The sequence below is a fragment of the Rhinolophus ferrumequinum genome, chromosome 25 (assembly GCF_004115265.2).
Source record: "Rhinolophus ferrumequinum isolate MPI-CBG mRhiFer1 chromosome 25, mRhiFer1_v1.p, whole genome shotgun sequence".
Lineage (NCBI taxonomy): Eukaryota > Metazoa > Chordata > Mammalia > Chiroptera > Rhinolophidae > Rhinolophus > Rhinolophus ferrumequinum.
In genome coordinates, this window is record NC_046308.1 from 39304531 (window position 1) to 39325573 (window position 21043).

Here is a 21043-nt window from a genome sequence, read left to right on the forward strand (position 1 = left end):
ATGTACTATGGGCTTATTTTGCTGTTCTTTTCCTAGTTTCCTTATGTGTAAAGATAGAGTGTTGATTTGAGATTTTTCTTGTTTCTTTAGGTAGCCCTGCATTGCTATTAATTTCCCTCTTAGGACTGATTTCACTGCATCCCATAGACTTTGGGTCATTGTGTTTTCATTTTCATTTGTCTCAATGTATCTTTTGATTTCTTCCTTGATCTCATTGTTGACCCATTCATTATTTAGTAGCATGTGATTCAGCCTCCATGTATGTTTCAGTTTTTTTCTTGTAACTGATTTCTAGCTTTATAACAGAATAGTGGTCAGAGAAGATGTTTGATATGATTTCAATCTTCTTGAATTTATTGAGACTTGTTTTGTTGCCTAGAATGTGATCTATCTTGAAAATGTTCCATGTGTACTTGAAAGAAATGTACATTCTGCTGCTTTGGGGTGAAATGCTCTAAAAATATAAATTAAATCAATCTGGTCTAATGTGTCATTTAAGGTCACTATTTCTGTGTTGATTTTCTGTGTGGACGATCTGTCCATTGGTGTCAGTGGGGGTGTTGAAGTCCCCTAATATGATTGTGTTACTGTTGATCTCTGTGTTTATGTTGGCCAATATCTGTTTTACATATTTAGGTGCTTCTATGTTGGATGCATAGATGTTTACTAGGGTTATGTTTCTTGTTGGATTGATCCCTTTATTATTATGTAATGCCCATCTTTGTCTTTTATTATAGTCTTCATTTTAAAGTGTATTTTGTCTGATATAAGTATTGCTATCCCTCTTTTTTTTCTCATTTCCATTTGCGTGAAATATCTTATTCCATCCCTTTACTTTCAGTCTGTGTGTGTCTTTTGATCTGAGGTAGGTATCTTATAGACAGCATATGCATGTATCTCATCCACTCAGCTATCCTATGTCTTTGGATTGGAGCATTTAATCTATTTACATTTAAAGTGATTATTGATAGATATACACTCATTGCCATTTTATTATTCATATTACTGGTCTTTGTTAGTTTGTTTTCTCCTTTCTTTTGCTTAAAGAAGTCCTTTTAGCATTTCTTGTAATACTGGCTTGGTGGTAATAAATTCCTTTTCTGGGTATCTCTTTGTCTCTCCTTCAATGATGTGCTGGGTAGAGCAATCTTGGTTGTAGGCCCTTGTTTTTAATCACTTTAAATATTTCTTGCCACTCCCTTCTGGCCTGCAAATTTTCTGTAGAAAAATCAGCTAATAGCCTTATGGGAGCTCCCTTGTACGTAACTAGCTGTCTTTTTCTTGCTGCTTTTAGAATTCTCTTTGTCTTTAAACTTTGCCACTTCAACAATGATATACTTGGTGTGGGCCTGTTTGGATTCATCTCGTTTGGGACTTTCTGCACTTCCTGAGCTTGTATGTCAATTTCCTCCACCAGATTAAGGAAGTTATCGGTCATTGTTTCTTCCAATAGGTCCTCGATCCTTTGCTCCCTCTCTTCTTCTGGTACTTCTATGATAAGAATGCCATTGCACTTGATGTTGTTCCACAGGTCTCTTAAACTGTCTTCATTGGTTTTATTCTTTCTTATTTTTATTATTCCAATTGGGTGTATACTGCTACCTGGTCTTCTAAATCGCTGATTTGATCCTCTGCTTCATCTAATGTGCTAGTGATTCCTCCTAGTGTGTTCTTCATTTCGGTTATTGTATTCTTTATTTCTGAGTGGTTCTTTTTCATGGCTTCTATGTCCTTCTTTATGTTTGCTATCTCTTTGTTGAAATTCTCACTAAATTTCTTAAGCATTCTTATAATCAGTATTTTAAACTCTGTCTCTGGTAGGTTGGTTGCCTTTGTTTCATTTAGTTCCATTTCTAGAAGTTTGTCCTTTATTTTATTTGGGACAATTTTTTTCCCTCCTTCTGGCTGCTGCTCTGTTTTCTTCTATGTATTAGATAGATCTCCTATGTCTCTCAGTCTTTGCTGGGTGGCTTTATGTATTATGTGTCCTGTGTAGTAGAATTGCAAATCTCCCTATTCTCCTGTACATGTGTTCCAGAAGTGTCCCTTGTGTTGTGTGTGTTCTTCTGTTGTCGTTGAGCCTTGATTACTTTTGGCACATTAGTGCATGGGATTGACTCCCAGGCTGACTGAAAATGAGGATTGCCTATGCCCACAGTTTATGAGCTGCTGTGTGGGGGCTGACCCCTGTAGGCTCTTGTGCCTGTTGAGACTCCCCTTCAGGTGTGCTGCTTGTGAGGCTAACCAGGTAATGCTTTGGTATGGTCTGAAGCTGGCCTCTGGGTGTGATTTTGCTGGTGTCCCTTGGGCAGGGCTCTCATGCAGGATAATTTCAGCCTTGCCTGTTAATGGCCCATGGCTACTTGGTAGGTGCTTCTAAACTCTTTGTGGTTGGCTGCTGCTTACACTGGATCTGGAATCATGTGGGGGTGGCCTCACTGTGAACTGAATCCTGCTGCCACCAATAGTGGGCCTGAGGCAGCTTAGCAAAAGGCCAAGGGTCCCCTAAGCCTATTGCCACCTGCCAGCTGCCTATAAGGCCCAGCTATTGAAAGAGGCTCCTTAGGTGCATGTGCAAGGCTGATTGACTCAGTGTTGAGAGTGCCCTCAGTGATGCAGTACCAGCTGGGTGGGGTGGACTTCAAGTGAGTCATGAGTAGGGTTTTACAACATTAATGCAGATTCAATTCTTATACCAGTACCCGGCCTATGACTACCTTGCTCTATGTCCTAAGAACACTACAACCAGCCACCACCTCTGGCTCTTAAATTCCCAAGAGCTGTCTCCCGAGTGGCTGTGGTGCAGTTTTTGGGTCACTGTCCACCACCAAAATATCCCCAGGCTGTTGTGGATTGTCTGTTGCTGTAAAAAACCTCCTCCACAGTTTGTGGGGATGGGGCTGGCCATCCAGGCACCCAGAGAGCCCCTGGCAATGTTATTCTAGGTGGGCAGGTTGTGGTTCCAGAGAGCTAATGGGTGTGGTTGGTGGTTTCTACAAATTCAGGACAGTCACATCCTGGACCAGTGCTAGGTCTGCGACCACTCGGCAAAAAATGACCCAAGAACACTATGACCAGCCACTGCCCAACTCAGACCCACCAAACCACCCCCCCTCCCATCTGCACTGGGCAGGTCTTGGCTTAATGCCCTCTAGCAAACATTTCCTGGACTGCCACAGGCCCTCTGCCTGCTTTAAACCACAGCCCGTGGGGTAGGACCAGTAGCCCAGCAGTAGAGTTTCCCAGGCAACATAGCACCTGCTGTGCGGAGAAGAGGGACCCAGGTGTCACCAAGGCAGTGCACACGTGTGTATTCCACCAGACCAATGGGGTCCCAGGCTTGGCCCTTTGGGGGAGGGCTTATCCCTGAAAAGATGGCGCACTCCTGTAAGCCACACATATGCAGGCTCCACACAGGGTCAACAACGGCTCCCGTTCCTCCAGCCCCCATGCCAAAGGCACTCAGTTCTGTCCTTCCCCACATGTCCCTGGGCCTCCTGAGCTGCCATCCCCTCTGCCAGAGACTAGGTGAGTCCCTGCCAGTGAGCGAATCTGTGTGCCAGCTCTACAAGACGGCACCTGGTCTTCCAGCTGCCTTCCACCTCACCAGGAAAGGCAGACAGAGTCCTCACTGATTTTCACTGCCAGATGTCATGGGAACCCCTCTTACTGGCACAGGACCCCTGGGCTGGGGAGCCCATTGGGGGGCTAGGAAGCCTCTCCTTCAGGAGGGACCTCTGCCACTATGGTTTCTCTCCAGCATTCAACCTTTCTCTGTGGGTTTGGGGTCAGCCCATTTTGCGTCTTTGCCCCTCCTACCAGTCTCGATGTAGCCTCTTCTTCATATCCTTAGTTACAGTGGTTCTGTTCAGTAGTGTTCAGATGATTCTTGAGGTTGATTTTATATAATTTATTTGTAATTTTTGGTGTGATCCTGGGTTGCAGTAGGCATAGTATTTATCTAATCCTCCATCTTGAATCTTCTCCTAGTTACAGAAGAATTATTTTTCTACCTTTTCAGTAACATGTCAGTAAAGAAAGAGAAATAGTAAAAGCCAGTTTAATTGGAATTTTTATAAACACAATTCTCTACTTTCTTCTCTTCTTCATATATACAATACAGTGATAATTGATGACTTTGAGATAACAAAGATTAAAAAAACACTGCTGTACACTTATTATATACAGAGTTTTGTGTTAAGTGACTTAGATTTGTTATTTCACTTAATATGCTGAACAACCATAGGGATAAGTAGCAGTATCCCCATTTTATAGATTTTATAGGTTTGCAAAAATATTGAATAACTTACCAACATCTTCTTCCACTGAACTCTATCCTGCTTGAAATACTCTCCTTCCTTGCTATCAGTCACACTACCCCTTAAGTTTTCCTTGACTTTTTCTGGCTATTCCTCCGTTCCCATTGGTAATTTCTCCCTCACTTCCTAACTTCTAAGTTTTGATCCTGTAGGTTCTTAGGCCTCTTGACATTGAGGTCCTTTTATTCTTTCTCTCTAAACTCTGTCTTAATCTTAAAATGTCTTCTAAATTTATATGATTCCTATATATGGTTTATCACCATCCCAGACTAGTCTGATGAGTTCCTGTCATATTTCTTCCGGCCTACTTGACATCTCTACTTCGATTTCTTAAACATCTCATGCTCAGTATGCACAAAACTGAACACTTGGTTTTCTCCCTGAAACTATTTCTCACTAAATTTTTCCATCTCAGTAAATTATATCATCCATCCAGTTGTACAAATCAGAAACATTTTTGATTCCTATCTTTCCCCTGTCTTCAAATCCAATATATGACTTAGTCCCATAGTTTCTTCCTCCAAATTATAGCTCAAAGTCATTCATTTCTTCCCATATCCTCTGTTCCTGGGTTTTGCCAACATTTCAGTCCTGCACTAATACAGTAGTCACTTGTTTTTCCTACTTTCCCTCTCTCTTAAAATTAATTCTCCGTTATAGTATTTGGAATTACTTTTAAAATGGAAATTAGGAGGGATAAATAGGAAGGACACAGGATTTTTAGGGCAGTGAAACTATTCTGTAGGATACAATAATGGGGGGTACATGTCATCATACATTTGTCAAAACCCCTTAGATTGTACAGCACCAAGAGTGAACCCTAATGTGAACTGTGGACTCTGGATGAAAATGTGTCAATGTAGATTCATTGATTGTAAGAAATGTACTCTCTTGGAGTGGGAAGTTGGTAGTGGGGAGAAGCTATGCATGTGTGTGTAGGAGGTATATGGGAACTGTGTATTACTTCTGATCCATTTTGCTGTGAACCTAAAATTGTTCTATAATATGAAGTACTTTTATAAAAGTAAATTGAATAATACCAGTCTCCTGCTGCTTATAATCCAGTAGTGTCTTACATTGCCCTTGAGATAAAATTCAGATGCCTTCTGATGGATGAAACAGCCTCTGACTACCTCTCTAGCCCTGACTCGTGCCAGACTAGAACATTCCACCCATAATGGCTACCTTTGCCCTTGCTTTGGCCTCTGAAATGCCTCCCGTGATGGTTCCTTCTTTTCCCTCAAATATCAGCTGAAATAATGCCATCTCAGAAGGGCTTCTTGACCACTGTATCTAAATGAGGGCTCCACTTCCATGTTTCCACAACACCCTATTTGTTATTTATTTATTTATTTATTTGATACTCAATATTATTTTATATTAATTTCAGGTGCACAGCACAGGGTTTAGACATTCATATAATTTAAGAAGTGATACCCCTGACAATTCTAGTACCCACCTGGTACTACACGTAGCTGTTACCATATTATTGATTATGTTCCCTATGCTTTGCTTTACAACCCTGTGATTATTTTGTAACTACCAATTTGCACTTAATCCCATCACCTTATTCATCCTGTCCCCTATCCCCCCTCCCATCTATCACCCTGATAAATCAGTACCCATCTGACACCGTACATAGTTATTGCAATATTATCGACTATTTTCTACATGCTATACTCTAAGTCCCCATGACTACTGTGTAACAACCAATTTGTACTTCTTAATCCCTTCCCTTTTCTCATTTAACCTAACACCCTCCCATCTGGCAACCATCAAAATGTTTTCCATATCTATGAGTTTGTTTCTGTTTGTTTGCTTTGCTTTTTATATTCCATATATAAGCAAAACCACAATGCACCTGTCTTTCTCTATCTGACATATGCCCCTCGGCACAACACCCTCCAGGTCCATCCATGCCACTGCAGATGACAAGAACCCATTCCCTTCCATTGCTGAGCAACGTTCCGTTGTATATATGTACCATCTCCTCTTTACCCATTCACCTATCACTGGGCACCCAGGCTGCCTCCACATCTTTGCCATTGTAAACAATGCTGCAATGAGCATATGGATGCACAGGTCCCTTCAAAGAACTGATTTGGATTTCTTTGGATAAATGCCCAGAAGTGGGATTACTGTGTTCTTCTTTGTCTTTTGTTATAGGCTTCGTTTTAAAGTCTATTTTGTCTGGTATAAGTATGCTGACCCAGCTTTTTTTGTTTGTTTCCATTTTCATGAAATATCTTTTTCCATTCCTTTGCTTTCCATCTGTGTGTGTCTTTCATTCTGAAGTGAATCTCTTATAGGCAGGGTATGTTAGAGTTTTATTTCCTTATCCATTCAGCCACCATATCTTTTTTAAAAAATTTCTTATTGGGGGACAGTGTGTTTCTCCAGGGCCCATCAGCTCCAAGTCATTGTCCTTCAATCTAGTTGTGGAGGGCACAGCTCAGCTCCAAGTCCAGTTGCCGTTTTCAATCTTTAGTTGCAGGGGGCAAAGCCCACCATCCCATGCAGGAATTGACCTGGTAACCTTGTTGTTGAGAGCTCATGCTCTAACAAACTGAACCATCCAGCCACCCCTCTGGAAGCTCAGCAGCAGCTCATTGTCTTCCATCTAATTGTGGAGGGCGCAGCTCACTGGCCCATGTGGGAATCAAACCAGCAACGCTGTTGTTCAGAGCCCGTGCTCCAACCAACTGAGCCATCGGCTGCCCGTCTACCTTATCTTTTATTTAAATTTTTTTTAAAAATATTTTACTGGGGAAGGGGAACAGGATTTATTGGGGAACTTCCGGGACTTTTCCAAGTCAAGTTGTCATTTCAATCTTAGTTGTGGAGGGCTCAGCTCAGCTCCAGGTCCAATTGCTATTGTTAGTTGCAGAGGGCACAGCCCACCATTCCTTGCGGGAGTCGAACCGGCAACCTTGTGGTTAAGAGGACGCGCTCCAACCAGCTGAGCCATCTGGGAGCTCAGTGGCAGCTCAGCTCAAGGTGCCATGTTCAATCTTAGTTGCAGGCCTGGTGGCTCAGGAGGTTGGAGCTCTGTGCTCATAATGCCGAAGGTTACCGGTTCTATTCCCACATGGGCTAGTGGGCTCTCAATCACAAGGTTGCCAGTTCGACTCCTCGACTCCCACAGGAGATGGTGGGCTCCACCACCTTATGTTTTTATTGGAGCATTTAATCCATTTACATTTAAAGTGATTATTGGTAGATCTGTAGTTATTGCCATTTTATTATTCATATTTTTGATTTTTTTGTTTTTTTCTTGAAGAAGTCCCTCTAAGATTCGTTACACAAGTTTTATGGTGATGAAATCCTTTAGCTTTTTCTTGTCTGGGAAGCTCTTTATCTGTCCTTCCATTCTAAAAGACAGCTTTACTGGGTAGAGTGATCTTGGCTTTGCTTTTCATCACTTTGAATATTTTGTTTCATTTGCTTCTGGCCTGTAAAGTTTCTGTTGAGAAATCACTTGACAATCTTATGGGAGCTCCCTTGTAGGTAACTAATTTCTTTTCTCTTGCTGCTTTTAAAGTTTTTCTTTGTCTTTCACCTTTGGCATTTAAATTATGGTCTGTCTTGGTGTGGGCCTCTTTGGGTTCATCTTGTTTGGAATTCTCTGTGGTTCTTAGGCTTGTATGTCTATTTCCTTTGCCAGGTTAGAGGAGTTTCCAGTCATCATTTCTTCAAATAGATTTTCAATTTCTTACTCTCTCTTCTCCTTATGGTACTTGTTGGTATGATTGATGTTGTCCCATAAGTCCCTTAAACTATCCTCATTTTTTAAAATTCTTTTTTCTTTTTGCTGTTCTGAATGGGTGTTTTCTGCTGTCTTATCTTCTAAATTGCTGATTCAGTCTAATCTACTGTTGATTTACTGTAATGTATTCTTTATTTCAGTTGTAGTATTTTTTTTTTTCTGAGTGGTTCTTTTTTATGTTTTCTATCTGCATTTTTATGTTTCCTATCTCTTTGTTGGAGTTCTCCCTGTGATCACTGAGCATCCTTATAACCAGTGTTTTGAACTCTGTGTCTGATAGATTGCTTGCCTCCATTTTGATTAGTTATTTTCCTAGAGTTTTATTTATGTCCCTTTTTATTTGGGACATATTTCTTTGTTTCTCCATTTTGTCTGCCTCCCTGTTTTTGCTTCTATGTATTAGGTAAAGCTTCTACGTCTCCTGGTCTTAGTAGAGTGATCTTATGTAGTAAGTGTCCTGTGGGGCCCAGTTGAACAGTCTGCCTTGTCACCTGAGTCGGGTGTTCCAGGTGTGTCCCTTGTGTGCACTGTGTGTGCACTCCTATTGTAGTTGAGCCTCAGTTTCTGTTTGCACATCAATGCAGGAATTGACCCTGAGGCTGATTGATTATGAGGACTGGCCATGACTACAGTGGAAGAGCTGGGTTGCATGGGGTGACCCTACAAAGCAGAATTGGTTTTAGCAGGGCTCTGGTGTCTTCCCAGTCTGCCCTTTGGGTGTGTTGTCCTTGGACGTGGCTGCACGTTGCTCCGGATTGGTCAGAAGTTGGCCTCTGGGCATTCTGGTTCCCAGGAGGGGAGGGGCACTGCTGCAGGTCAAGATCAGCCACAGCCTGTGCTCTACCTGGGGCTACCTGGCATGAGCCACAAAGCAATCCACAGATGGCCACCACTTGTGCTGGGCTTGGAGGTGCCTCGGGAGGCCCAGCCACAAACATAGACTAGTGCTGGGCTTAGTGCTGGACTTAGTGCTGCTCAGCAAGTGGTATGGAACATGCTGAAGCCAGATACTGCTTTTTTTGGTTTTTTGAACCTATGGGAGACTTTAGGCAAGCATTAGCCAAGATAGTTATTTGTATGGAAAAGCCACTATAATCCACTTTGGTGTACCCAAAAGTGCCCACTTAGGTGGGGGCCTCTGGCAATCACCTGGGGTAGGGTGTTAGCCAGGTTGATGGAGACTTAGATATGGCGACCACTAGTGTCTGCAGGAGTGGGGAGAACTCAACAAAGACACAATGGCTTCTGCCAGTAATTCTGTGTAGGAGAAATCTGCCCCACCAGCCCTTGACCTGACGCCAGACAATTTAGTTCCTCCCCATATGTCACTGACACCTTTTGAGCTGCTGTCCCAACAGTGGAGCTCAGAGCGAGTGAGCCCGTCAGTGAAAATGTTTGTATGTGGACCCTTCAAGAGGAGCGCCTGGGACTGCAGCCACCCTCATCTCACACAATCTCCACTGGTTTTCACAGTCAGAAGTGTGGGGACTGCTCTCTCTCCCTGGCAGTGGAAACCTGGGCTGGGGAGCCTGGGACCCCTTGCCTCTCTGATGGGGGGACCTCCACAGCCAAGATATCCCTCTTGATTTTTAATGGTCACTTGTGGGTATGGGACAAGCCTGTTCTGTGTCTCTACCGCTCCTACCAATCTCAAATTGGCTTCTTCTGTATGTCCTTAGTGATAGGGCTTCAGTTCAACTAGACTTCAGGTAATTCTCAATGATGTTTTTTCTGTAGTTTAGTTGTAATTTTGGTGTGGTTGTGAGAGGAGGTAAGCACAACAGGTACCTACTCCACCATTTTGTCTGGAAAAATCCCTATTTGTTTTCTTCACAAGATCGTTCTCCATTGATAATTACATCTTTATTAGTTGTTTACCTGTTTACTATTGCTCTATCCCACTAAACTATAAATTCTATAAGGGCAGAGATTACATCTGCTTTCATTTATCACTGTAGACTTAATACCAGGTACAAATAGGCAATCAATAAGTATTTGATAAGAGAACAAACAAAGACACTTAGCTAGTAAGCAGTGAAACTAGGATTCAAACCCAGATCTTTCTGACTCCAAAATCTGTGTTCTGTGCTATGAGTAAAATTACTCCATTTCCAGTGGAATTTGAGTGTGAAATTAATTTTAGTATAAAAAGAGAATTAAATTAAAATTTGGTAGCCCATATGATAACACTCCAATGATAATGGAGGATTCGATTACCTTCTATCCTCCAAATAAACAGTGATGCTGGATAACATAAAATATACCATATTTGGTATTTTGTTTACTAAGATACTCAGAAAAGACCTTTTGCAATGAGTCTTTCAACTTTATCAAATGTTCTGTGAAATCATATAAAATGACTTTGGGCAAGTTAATTAACCTCTTAAGACCACTGTTTCTTCGTCTACAAAATAAGTAAATAACTATTTCAGAGGTTCATGAAATAATAGATAAAAAGCCCTCACCACAGGCAAGTGAGTAATAACTGGTTTGAAAGCAAAACTAGTTTTAATTCTTCAGTTGACTAAAAAACTCTAATCTTTAGGGTTAACTACCCAGAGTTCCTTTTTCAAAACTATTTCTAAATCATTCAGATGAGCTGTATTGATGTGCCAAGTCTTGAAAGACTAATGACACAGGAAGGAAACAGGCAGGAGAGTTGCCTCTTCAGGGGAACCTTAGAAATCCATAGGCAGTCTCTGGATCTGGACAAACCATTGAATTTACACATTATTGCAAAGGACAGTTACGGTTCCAGTCTGAAGTCAGTGCCATTCTGGAATTTGTGTTCCGCTCATGAGTTTACATTTCTTACTAAGGCACAGCTTGGAGGACTATACAAAAAGAACAGAACAACATACATGTTCTTTTCTAAATTAATTTGAAAGAGAAGTTTGATTCAGTCCATTGATTCTGCCTAGAATAACAACAAAGTAAAACAAGAACTGATATTTATGGATGGGAATTTTTCTTTTTCTTAGTTTTGCCTCAGAGGACTTTGCTATCCAGTATTTGCTAAGTACTCTATTTCATATAGTTTAATAAAAGTCTTGGGTCCCGTTTTTCTTTGAGATCAGTTTGAGAGGACCATATTTCTTTCATAAGAAAAACCTTAGAATTTATTTTCTTTCTCTCAGGTTTTGGATATTATGACAAAACTAGGCAAGCTGGTGAAGGAAGCCACAGAATGTTTTGAGAATCTGAAAAATGGAGATGGTTGTATTTTGAACTTTAAATTCCTACTGCCATCTACTTCATGAGAAATTACATAGAACTTTTGTTAAATATTTACATGTTTTAGAAAAGAAAAGCTTAGAGTTAAATACTACAAATTTTAAGATTCATCATATCATGATTCTATTCTTTACTTACAACTCACCCTGAGGCCCTATATTTCTACACACACACACACCCCTGCATGGAACTTTACATGCCCTTGAGGACTGGTACTTAGGCCAAAGAACAGTTTTACAACATCCTAGGGGGAAATTATTGATGTTTCTTATGTGTCTTATGAATTGGTTTTAATATTTATTTTCTTACTATTCAAGGTAATCAGTTTAATTTTTTATTTATGAAATTATGCACTTATTCCAAAGGTAATTATATCCAGACACTTTGTTCTTTACATTAGTTTAGTGTCTACAAGAAATTATTTTATTAAATTCAAACTTTCTTCCTCAAGATTACCCTGTCTTTACATTTCATTTCTTGGTTTGGGGTTCCATTAGATTTTTACTCGCTGAATGAAATCTGAGGGAGTCATTGTTCTTCTTATAGTATTTCCAAATATCTCAGAAAAAGAATTAAGATAATTTCCCCCTAACTTTTAATAAAATTTGCTTAGGAGTTTTAGTAAAAGTGAACTTTCATTTTCTTGATATTTTTGGAAGGGGATGATACTTTCGATGGCATCTGGTCAACATGGTTGCCTCAAGGTCCCAAGAGAAGTAAGGGCCACCCTGATCCATCTATATTGTTTCTACCATCGGCAGCAGCATGTTATTACTTATTGAAATGGAATGTACTTGCCCAACCTACACAAAACTATCATTTTTCAAACCCATGTGCATTTATAGTTTTCTACTGAGAGGGGATAAACCCAGAATAGACTTGGAATAAATAATGTAGGAATTGGTAAAAAAAATGGTTGCATATTTCAGTTTTTTATACAAATAAAATAACCATTGGAACAGATTTTGCTGGTGATCAGTGACTCAGGTTCATGTTCTGGGGGTGGTATTTAAAGAACTCAAATCTAAGATTTTACTAAACAATGAGGAATTTTGCTGTTTTATAACATTAGAGCACCTCAGAATGATATTTTTTAGTAAAAGACTTAGAAATACACCCAATACATTTTACAACATTTTATTATGAAAATCTTCAAATACCATCCAATTTTATGTTCTGTAGTTTCATCCTCTCAACAAAGAATGGAAAATTCTAAGGCAGAGGAAGTAGAAATAGTATATACTGATATAGCTGTAGGATCTCTTGGTTTCTAGGAGTCACAGGGCCTCTTTGGGATTCTAACAGGAAAAAGTCAATTCATCAATTGACTTTTGATGAATGTGTGTTTCTAGAATTTAATGCCTGGAAATACAACAAAGGCCTCGTGTGTTATTTATGATTGCTCGTGTGTTGTGACTGTTGGAAACTGCTTTTCTTTTTTTAAAAAAGGGAAAAAAACTATATATATGTATATATACATATATGTGTATGTATATATAGATAGGTAGAGAGAGAGAGAGAGAGAGAGAGAGAGAGAGCGCTATATGTGGAGATGTGTTCCCATAGGATTTAGGTAGCCTGTGCTTTCAGAGCAATTTGCTTAAATACCATATATTTAAACTGATTGCAATCATTGGATAAATTGTTCACTATGATTCAGGGATATGTTTAAGATAAAGGTGGTAACATTTCTCTCCTTCTGTTGACTTAGTTCTTGGATTCCAATTAAAGTTAACTAGTGAAAGTAATTTTTTATGAAAAGGACCAGGTTAAAAGTACAATTGGGAAATGCTAACATGTAGGAGATGTGAACAAAATCTACCGTGGGCAGGCATCTCTAGACTCTGCTTATTTTTAATTAAAATTCAGAATACTTTCACTTCCCTTCCCTTTTGGAGGTTCAAAGTAAGCATTTAGAATCTGGAGACTTTTTTTAAAGCAATAAACAAACAAAGTGTCCTGTGCTATCCACAGCTCTTCTCATTTTATGCCTTAAATATTCTGATACAACACCTAGACATTTCACAGTATACTCGTATAGTAAATCATTTCCCCTTTGTCAATTAATTTGCCAAATTGCTTTCTAATCAGGACTTTTTAGGAGACCAGACTATCTCCTTTGCATGGAAGCAAATATTCCTTAACAGCATTTTTCTGTCATCAACACAGAGACTCATAAGTGTGATTGGGTATACACTTTTAATTCCTTGACTTGAATGATCCATGTATACAATTAAGTTCAGCATGACAATTAAGTTAGCGAACTCATCCTAGAAAAAGTGCTACATACCTCATTGCTGAATATCATTACAGTCACCTTTGAAGTACTCCCCTTGGGAAGCTAGACATTGATGCCAGTACCTAGTCCACCCTTCACAGCAATTTTGGAACCCTTTTTCTATAATGGTCATCAGAGCTGTCATGGTACTATAATTGATGTCCTGAATGTCATCAAAATGTCTTCCTTTCAATATTTCTTTTACCTTCAGGTAAAGAAAGAAGTCACTGGGGGCCAGGTCAAGTGAGTAGGGAGGGTGTTCCAATACAGTTATTTGTTTACTGGCTAAAAACTCCTTCACTGACAGTGTCATGTGAACTAGTGCATTGTCGTGATGCAAGAGCCATGAATTGTTGGCGAAAAGTTCAGGTCGTTTTTGTCTAACTTTTTCACACAGCCTTTTCAGCACTTCCAAATAGTAAACTTGGTTAACTATCCAGTTGGTTAAATTCATAATGAATAATCCCTCTGATATCAAAAAAGGTTAACAACATCGTTTTGACTCTTGATTTGGACTGATGGAACTTTTTTGGTCATGGAAAATTGGCTGACTTCCATTGTGCACTTTGACGCTTTGTTTTAGGGTCATATTGGTACAGCCACATTTCATCACAAGTGATAACATGGCCCAAAACATCCTCTTGCCTCTCCAAAATGTCTTGGCAAATTTCAACTCTCCTTTGTTTATTGTTGAGCTCCTTCAGGACCATTTTTTGCACACACCTTTCTCATGCCAAAATTTTCACTTAAGATTTTCCTAACTGTTTTTCTATCAATGTTTACTTGGTCTGCTATGCCAACCGATGATTTTGATGCACAATTCAGTGAATTTTTGCAATGTTTTCATCAGTTCTGCTCGTTACTGGCCACAATGACCTCTCTTCACCAGTGAAATGTTGTCTCCCCTCAGAAAAACATTTAATCCATTTGTGCACTGCTGTATTCTTCATGGCATTATCCCCATAACCTTGGACAAACATGTCCCTGATTTCACTTCCACTTTTACCAAGTTTAACAAGAAATTTAATGTCTGTTCGTTGTTCTAATTCAAGCTCAGACATTCTTGCAGTGGCACACAAAAACATGTAACAACAATAATGAATGCTACTCAGCAAGACACTGTCACACATTGACACGAACACAGCTGTGAGACCCTGATATACCAAGGTTATGAAACCTTACTGAGCTGTTTGTACAGTGCTGCCAATGTAAGCACATGGTGGCAAATTCACAAACTTAAATGTCAGACCTTAAATATGTGTAAACTACTTTTAAGGACCAGGACGGACATTGGCTTTAAGACTGTTTGTGGGGACGGCCCGGTGGCTCAGGTGGTTGGAGCGCTGTGCTCCTAACGCCAAGGTCACTGGTTCGATTCCCACATGGGCCAGTGAGCTGCGCCCTCTACAGCTAAGATTGTGAACAACAGCTCTCCTGGAGCTGGGCTGCTGTGAATAGGCAGAGGTTGGCGTGAGCTGCCGTGTGCTGCCGCGGTCTGCTGTGCTGCAAGGAGCCGCCGATGGCCAGTGTGAGTGGCCAGCAGCCAGTATGAATGGCTGTGCGCTGCTGTGTGCTACCGTGTGCTGCCATGGGCTACCGTGTGCTGCCATGAGAGGCCAGTTGCCAGAGTGAGTGGCCTGCAGCCAGCAAGAGCTGCCGAGAGCTGCTGTGAGTGGCCCACCAGTGACGAAATGCCTCAGCGGGGGGGCGGTGCACAACTTTAATGATATAGCATGATAGTGTTAGAGAGATAATGTAGCATTAGAATGACAGATTAGAATGTTAGTAGCCTTTTAAAAGTCATTTAAGAACAAAGAAACCTCAACACAGAATTCTTTAATTTTCCTCCTAACTCTTGAATTTCTTTGTTGGAATAGTTTAAAGTACAATAATCCACTGATACAACCTTTTCACTGGGGCAAAAATATATTATTTTACTGAAAGAGGTAACTTATTTAATTATGTTAGTCTTGAAAATCTTTGCAATGGGTCTGTCCAGAATTTACAGAATTTTTTATTTAAAGACTGTATTCTCGTGCAAATATGCTACTAAGTTAATTATATGTTAACCAAAGGCAAAAAAGGCATTGTTCCTAGTATATTCCTCTTACCTGCCACAAACATTCTTTTTTTGTTTGTTTTTGTTTTTTGCTTCCCCCCTTCTTCCACCTCCCCCCCTCCCACTCCGGTTCAAGCTGTTGTTTCTCAGTCTAGTTGTGGAGGACATGGCTCTCTGGCCCCTGCTGGTGGTATGAGCCCTGTTGTCATTCTAATTATCATTCTAATATCATTAAAGTTGAAAATTACTAAATAAACCTACACACACAGGCACACATATATGAGTGGGTTTGTGTTTTTCTTTACTTAGTGCTTTATGCCATAACTTCAACTTAACATTGTCCCTCTAATTTCTCTATCCAAATGCAGCATGATTTAGGATTGATCAATACAGTTAGTAAATCATTAGTTACGAAAGATGCTACATGAGCACAAGGTGTTATTTATCCTAATGAGATATGTTAATTTTAAAACTATTTCACAATCAATATTTTATGCTAACAAATAAAACAGTAGCTAACCCAGAGGTCACATGCAAACAGAAACACACAACACGATGTACAGTGAACATTCTTCCTCCATTTGTTGTTTCCTTAGCAAGTAGATTACTGAATTTTTCGTGGAACGATGAGTCTTTTGTGTTTTATTTCTGTCTATAGGCACAGATACCTGTCCCTCTGCCATGGAGACGTTGTCTTACACAGAGTTGTATTTCAGCAAACAGAATTAAACCATCACAAACAGAGCCTTCCATTAGTCAGATCAGAGTTATTGCTGTTGAGTTTTAATGCATATGAAAGTACTTCACATTCTGCTGGGGGAAAAGAAAGACCGCTAAATATTTCATGGGTTTTTCTTGATCAGATTATTTCTCAACATTTTAAAGAAACATTTTTCTCTACAGCTATTTTTGGCAACACGTTAGAGAAATTAGATATTAAGCGCAAAATTTGCATGGGATGCCAAGAGCTTGTATTTTCCTGGAATTATGCTTACTGTGTGCATAAAAATAAATATCAAACTGTTCTCCAAGGAAAATGTCCTTGGCATTTTATGTGTTCTCTAAAGCTATATTCTGATAATGTTCTGCATCTAAGGTTTTGAGGAGGGGACGATTCAAATTTTGTTTGGTGTGTGGTTCAATATACCTTTGGGTTTCATGAAAACATAAAAAGAGGACACTAGAGGGTGCTGTTTGATTTTCTTTTTTACTGGATTGTACCACAGATGCCACTGCATTTTGGGCCCTAGAAAATGCCATCGTGTTCTCCTGACCAGGACCAAATTATAATGATATACAGGATGCAGATATCCCGAGTTCTAGGAGAGAGGCCAGAAGGTTCAGAATGGGTAGATGCTTGATTAATTCTAAATTAGTAAAAAAGTAATTCTTTATTACCCTAAACCTGCATGCTTGTCATCTTTTGGTAATGACTTAATTCTTTAGGTTGAAAATTTTTTTTATTAGATTTCAAGCTCTCACTAAATGTCAAATAGTTCTAAAAACAGTTATAATATTAGACAATGTGAAGCAATCAGTGCTCTCAAGTTTTGCTGTTAGGATTTTGAGTAGAGCACACACCTCCTACTGGTTAAGAAACTAATTACAGTATTCCCAATTGTCAGAAATACCAGACCCCAAAGTATTGCTTCTTTTGCTATCAGACAAATACCAAGTTAATAAGAGTCCCAATTAAATTCCTTTTTAAACTTTCTAAGCATGTGCATTTTTTCACCCTTCCTTGAAGCAAATCTTTTTGAGTGGCAGGAAAAAGCAATTTTCTGGAGTTATCTAAATATATACTGTCATATGGTTTACATCTGTATAGTATCATTTTCTAACATAAGAATGTTTGAAGTTTAATGTTCTCATTTTATAGAGAGCAAAGCTCAAGTATTGTGATATCTAATGATTTGTTTGAAGCAGAGAATTAATAGAGTGAGGATCATCTTCCAGTTCTGCCTTCCAGATAAATTAGCTAAGTGGACTCTTTGTTTTTCGTTCTGTAGATATATTTCTCTTTAATACAGATAGGAGTGATGGACTCAAAGACAGTGTGGCAACTGTCACCATAGATTTCTAGTTCTTCTTTCTCCCATACTCATGGGAAGTTCACAATTCCCTGCTTTCTATAAGTTAGTTACAGCTATATAACTTGCTTTGGCTAATGAAATGGGAACAGAGGTGATATGTGTCCGTTGCGGGTGTGATTCTCCACATTTTCTCCCCTTACCAAGGTGAATGCCAAAAGTCTTGTGTTGAGCTGGCAGCATCAAAAGATAATGAAGTTTCAAGAAATAACAAATATTGGAGAGGATGTGGAAAAAGGGAACACTCGTGCCTTGTTTGAGGGTATATAAATTGGTGCAGCCACTATGGAAAACAGTATGGAGTTTCCTCAAAATATTAAGAATAGAATACCTTATGACCCAGCAAGTCCTCTTCTGTATATTTATACAAAAGAAAATAAAACACTAACTCAAAAAGATATCTGCACTCCCATGTTCATTGAAGCATGGGATATGAAAACAGCCTAAGTGTCCATCAATAAATGAATGAGGAAAAAAGGTTAGGGACACACACTCACACACACACACACACACACAAATATTATTCAACCATAAAAAGAGGAGGAAATCCTGCCATTTGCAACAACATGGATGGACCTTGAGGGCATAATGCTAAATGAAATAAGTCAGACTGAGAAAGACAAATATTGCATGATCTTATATGTGGAATCTGAAAAAAAAAAATTTCATGGACAGAGAACACGGTGGTGGTTGCCAGAGGCAGGAAATGAGGAGTGGGTGAAATGAATGAATGTGGTCAAAAAGTACAAATGTCAAGTTATAAAATAAGTAAGTTCTGGGAATAAAATATACAGGATGGTGACTATAGTTAATAATACTATATTGTATTTTTTAAAGTTGCTAAAAGAGTAGATCTTAAAAGTTGTAACTACGTGTAGTGATGGATGTTAACTAGACTTATTGTGGTGATTATTTCCCAAAATATACACATATCAAATCATTACGATATACACCTAAAAGTAATATGTTATATGTCAATTATACCTCAATTTAAAAAGTGTAGTTCTGACACAGGAACAGAAAAATAAACCAATGGAATAGAATCAAGAATTCACAAAGAGAAGCACAGAGATTAAAACTTGGTATACAATAAAGTTCTGTGGGGAAAGGATAAATTGTTCAAAAAATTCGGTTGAGAAAACAAAATGATAATGAAGTCTCCATCAACCTCTGTCCCAGGGTGACTAAGAGATTCAGAGCCCGCTGGCAAAAACAAGAAAGAAATCTTTGTTGTTCAACACTGAGAGTCTGAGGTTTTGTTGTTGTTGTTATGGAACCTCCACCTAGCTTATCCTGTTGATAGATGAGTTAAGAATGTCAACCAAGTGAGAAATCCAAAGGCCAAAGAGTGGCAAGAAAGCATTTAATTAAAAAGCTTTAAAAAAAAAACAAAACCCTATGAACATATAGTCTTTAATACAGAAATTTCTAATGACTTTGACCTGAAAATCAATAAAGAGGAGTTATTAAGTATTAAAACACTCTTCCTTGTATGTTTTTACTTACAATTCATCTAAGAAAATCAAGTAAAAAATAAACGAGACATTATTGTGTTCAACTCAGATTCTGTATGATTGTAAAAACCTAAATCTGGAATGCGTAAATGAGTGTGGTGCATCAGCTTATCTGAGTCTTCTGATCTTGAAGTGGATGGAGGACAATCCGGAACTGAAATGTCCATGTGAAAAAAAGTACATGCCTATAACATCGATTTCTATCACGGTGAGCGAGACATTGTGTCTCACTTAGAATAGATGGTTTGATTCCTTAATTCATCTCAACATGCATTTTTCCAAAAGATCTTAAGATGTCCAGTCTGAAGCAGATGTATATATTTCTCCAGCAAAAAAAAACCCTGCCGTCCTTTTAGCCACATGGCACGTCTGACTGCCGAGACAAGCTGGAATTTGTTGATGCTCCCAGAGGGCTGGGAGAACAAAGCAGCTCAGCCTGCACGGCACTGCTTCAACCCAGTGACGGTGTGGTGCCTTTACATGTAAGAGAGCAGTAATTGTATCCACACCCGTGGTCAAGGTTGCTAAGGATTTCTGTTCAGCTTTTCACAGAGTTCCCAGAAAAATTCAAAACTGCTGTTGGCTTACATCTAAAACAAAACTTTGAAATAAACCTGAAGTGGGTTTTACCTTGTTTTGAACCTTAAAAAGAGAGGCATTTCAGGGGAATATATAGCAGGCCCTCCATTTTGTAGTTAAGTATAGTAAATGTGTGTTTGTGTGCTACTTACAAAAGAGGGGGATCCCTGCTTCTCTTCTTCAGCCTCTTAACGCCCTACTAGTGCTGTGCAAGTACACATGAACAGTCATACAGCACAAATGCATTAAAGCTCTGGCCCAGCAGTGCAGACCTGGTCTAATTGCTGCCTCTCCTGCCTCCTTTTTAAAATTACAATGTGCTGTTTAGTGTGCAAGGCTTAACATCAGTAAGAATGATTCCAGCCACCAAGTGATGAGAATACTTGAACACAAAGTTTATTTAAGCATAAAACACATTAAAAATTATTTGGTTGATTTGTAAAAGAGAAGGGATTGGGTCTGAGGGGATGGGATATGAGGAGCAGGGTTCCCCAGGTCTGCAAACAATGTACCCAGTGACCGAGCTGCCATGGCAAGGTTGAAGGACACGGGGTTAGGGAAGGAGTCCATCATAAAGAGAAGGGAGCAACACATGCATATCATAGATCAGACATGTCCAAACATCGGAAAGATTCCTCAGAGGGAGTCAAACCTCCCAGTCATTGCTTCTTAATATTGTTCCACAGGCCCTCTCTTTGTAAAAACTATGATCCAGAAACAGCACTGGTTTGACAGATTTCTCTGGTCAGATTTCCAGTTAGACTTTTCTAGCCAGATTTTTTTCCTTTACTGGTTATTTACGTGAACCAAAGTTTCTAGTGACAACTGTTTGGAAATTTTAGGCAAGATATATGCTTTCCACAACTGGCTTTTAGAAGCCCTGTTGTGTACTTTGAAAGAGGAGCTTGGAATTCCACTCATTTCCAGATCTCTGACCGTTTGAGGCAGGTGGCATGGCGTTGAGATGCTGCACACTGTCAAATAGGTTTTGACTTAAGGGCACACACCTTTGATCCTACAGGGAGTTGGAGTAAGTAAATTACAGTACTTTATATAGCAACCTTGAGTTAATTATGAGGTCATGCCTGATTTATAGACAAAATGCCATAATGAAATCTGGGTCATGATGAGAAGAAGTGTCCAGACTTGAAGTTCAGTAGAAGAATTAGAAGCTGTGAACAAAAAGGAACATAGTAAGTCCTAT

General features: G+C 39.4%; 1 protein-coding gene across 1 annotated transcript in view; it reads right to left on the reverse strand.

Annotated features, from left to right (window-relative positions):
- Positions 1–20275: 20275 nt before the first annotated feature.
- TECTA (tectorin alpha) overlaps positions 20276–21043 on the reverse strand; it is an 87232-nt gene continuing 86464 nt past the window's right edge. The window contains exon 24 of the mRNA XM_033097891.1: positions 20276–21011. Within this exon, the coding sequence (XP_032953782.1) occupies positions 20911–21011 (101 nt within the window). The 3' untranslated portion in view covers positions 20276–20910. The remainder of the gene's footprint in view (positions 21012–21043) is intronic.